This window comes from Buceros rhinoceros, unplaced genomic scaffold, assembly GCF_000710305.1.
Source record: "Buceros rhinoceros silvestris isolate BGI_N320 unplaced genomic scaffold, ASM71030v1 scaffold24476, whole genome shotgun sequence".
Classification (NCBI taxonomy): Eukaryota; Metazoa; Chordata; class Aves; order Bucerotiformes; family Bucerotidae; genus Buceros; species Buceros rhinoceros.
Window position 1 is genome coordinate 9,909 of NW_010416134.1, and position 2,401 is coordinate 12,309.

The 2,401-nt window shown below is 59.9% G+C and overlaps 1 protein-coding gene across 1 annotated transcript in view; it reads right to left on the minus strand.

Moving 5' to 3' along the window:
- Nucleotides 1–2,362, minus strand: part of TESK1 (testis-specific kinase 1) — a 3,964-nt gene extending 1,602 nt beyond the window's left edge. Inside the window, exons 1-7 of the mRNA XM_010137711.1 lie at nucleotides 2,208–2,362; nucleotides 2,020–2,068; nucleotides 1,663–1,809; nucleotides 1,442–1,524; nucleotides 995–1,085; nucleotides 673–756; nucleotides 126–215 (exon numbers count right to left, since the gene is read on the minus strand). Of these exons, the coding sequence (XP_010136013.1) occupies nucleotides 126–215; nucleotides 673–756; nucleotides 995–1,085; nucleotides 1,442–1,524; nucleotides 1,663–1,809; nucleotides 2,020–2,068; nucleotides 2,208–2,362 (699 nt within the window). The remainder of the gene's footprint in view (nucleotides 1–125; nucleotides 216–672; nucleotides 757–994; nucleotides 1,086–1,441; nucleotides 1,525–1,662; nucleotides 1,810–2,019; nucleotides 2,069–2,207) is intronic.
- Nucleotides 2,363–2,401: the final 39 nt, after the last annotated feature.

The window sequence follows — 2,401 nt, forward strand, 5'->3', positions numbered from 1 at the left end:
TCTCCAGCGGTGGGCAGGAGGGGTTGCCAGTCAGTTCTGCAGCCCCCGAAGCACCCCAGAGCGCCCTGAATCTCCCTGTGCAGGCAGGGCTGCCCATCCCGCCCCGCCCAAGATGGGAGGCTCACATTGCAGCAGTGGAAAGCGAGCTGGAGGAAGGCAGTCGGGCAGTCAGTTCCCACCATGGTGCGGAAAGTGGTGACATCCAGACCAAAGTCCTGTGCCAGAGAAAAGGAGGAAGAGTGAGTTTGGGTCCCCTGGGGCACCACACAGATGGCCTGGCTCTTCCCACGGTGACTGCATGCCACCGAGGGCTGTGGACCTGGCAGCAGCCCAGCTGGGGCACCACAAGGGGGGATCCTAGGGTTGCCTCAAGTTGGGGCAAGACTGCAGGATGGTGGGACACAGACCCCTCCTGCCCTCTGCCTGAATCCAGCTGTCCCCTTCTTGCATCCAGGCTGACCGCGGGCTTCAAGAACAAGTTATCAGCAGAAAGATAAATCCCTCCCCAGGCAGCATTTGGGACACAGCAGCCCTGCTCTGAGATGTGGGGCAGCTTGTGCACATGGGGCTCTGCCCAGCCCAGGAGAATGGTCCCCATAGTTTGGTGAAGTGGTTCTAGCCCAGATGCTAATGCCTGCCACCCTCCATTCCCATCCCATCCCAGCAAGTCACCTCGGTGCGGGGCAGGTAGTCAGGGTCAGCGGGGATGCGAGCGATGGTCTCGCAGAGGATGATGCCATACGCAAACACATCAGCCTGTAGAGAACAGGGAGTCATGGGGCAGCTCTGCAGCTCTGAGGTGATGTGCCCACCATTCAGTGAAGCCACAGCCCCTCTTCGCCCTGTGGAGCCACACCAGGGGTCCCGCTTCATCACCCAAGGGATGCCCAGTTCCTTCCCTGTGTGCCTGAACACCCACAGGGCTGCAAATCCAGCAAACCGCTGGCAGCGTAACACTGGATAAAGCCCCAGGCACTCACCCACAGAGCCTCACCTTCTCGTTGTAGATCTCCCCACGTAGCACCTCAGGCGCCATCCAGTATGGGGAGCCCACCACGGCCAGTGGCTCCTTCTCGCTGCCTTCACTGGTGGACATGGTGGGACATCAGGGTAACTGCCCAGTCTCCTGTCCCTTTCTGACCTCCCATCCTCCCACTGGGGCAGCCCAAATCACCATCTCCATCTCCCTTCCTGGGCTAACCCTCCTCCATACACCTCACAAACTCATCTCTCCTCATCCACACCATCCCCTTCTCCATCCCTTTCTAGCCAGGCCCAAACATGTCCATCTGCCCCATGAGCGACCACCAGGGAAAACCCCCACCACCCCTCATCCCTGCCCTTCAAGCTGCATCACAAATGTCTATCACTGTCCAGCTCCTTCTCCGAGTGGGCCAGAAATCTCCCACTCCAAGGATGGGGATGGATGCTGCCCACGCACCTGTATGTGGGGATCTTCTCTGCCAGGCCAAAGTCACCCACTACAGCCGTGTAGCCCTTGTCCTCACAGCGCACCAGGCAGTTCTGGGGGCACAGGAGAAGCCCTGTCACACTGACCGCACCACCCCTGCTCCCAGGATGTCCAACCACAGTGCAGCCTCCTGCTCTGCTGCAGGCCATGTCTGGGACAGGGACAATGGGATGCCTTGGAGCATCCCATACCTTGGAGGTGAGGTCACGGTGGAAGATGCCCTTGGAGTGCAAGTAGTGCAGGCCACGGGCGATGTCGAGGGCCAGCTTGACACGCGTGGACCAGGAGAGGGGCACAGGGCTGTCCAGCAGCTGCTCCAGGTTCCCACCGTTGATGTACTGATGGGAAGGACTGGGTCATCGCATCGGCACGTCCCCCCTCCCTCCAATAAACTGGATGACCACCTCTCATCTCAACACATTCCCCAACCACCCATGGCACAGCCCCCCACATGTGCCACAGGACAAGAAAGTGTCCCCACAGCCATCACTGTTTCCTCCCCAGACCTGCAAGAACCCCAAGACTCACGGCTGTCACCCTGCTCTCACCTCCGTCAGTGCATGCAGCTGTCCCTGGTGCACACACACTCCCATCAACCTGCACGACAGAGGAGACGTGAGGGTGACTGCAGTGAGGACCAGCTCCAGGAGCAAATTCAGCACTTATGGTAGCTCCAAACACCCCAGGCTAGAGAAAAAGAGGGTAATGGGGACAGCACCGAGAGAGCAGGTCCTACCTGAGGATGTTGGGGTGTGAGAGGCGGTTCATCAGCTGCACCTCTCGCAGCATGTTGCCCCGATTGCTGGTCAGCTTGTTCATCTTCAGCACCATGATCTGCCCCGACTGGCGGGGCCGCACCTGGAGGAGGGTGCAAGGAAGGCTGAGCTCCATGTGTGTCCTCAAGCCCTCCTGGGCATCAGCCTGCACCCC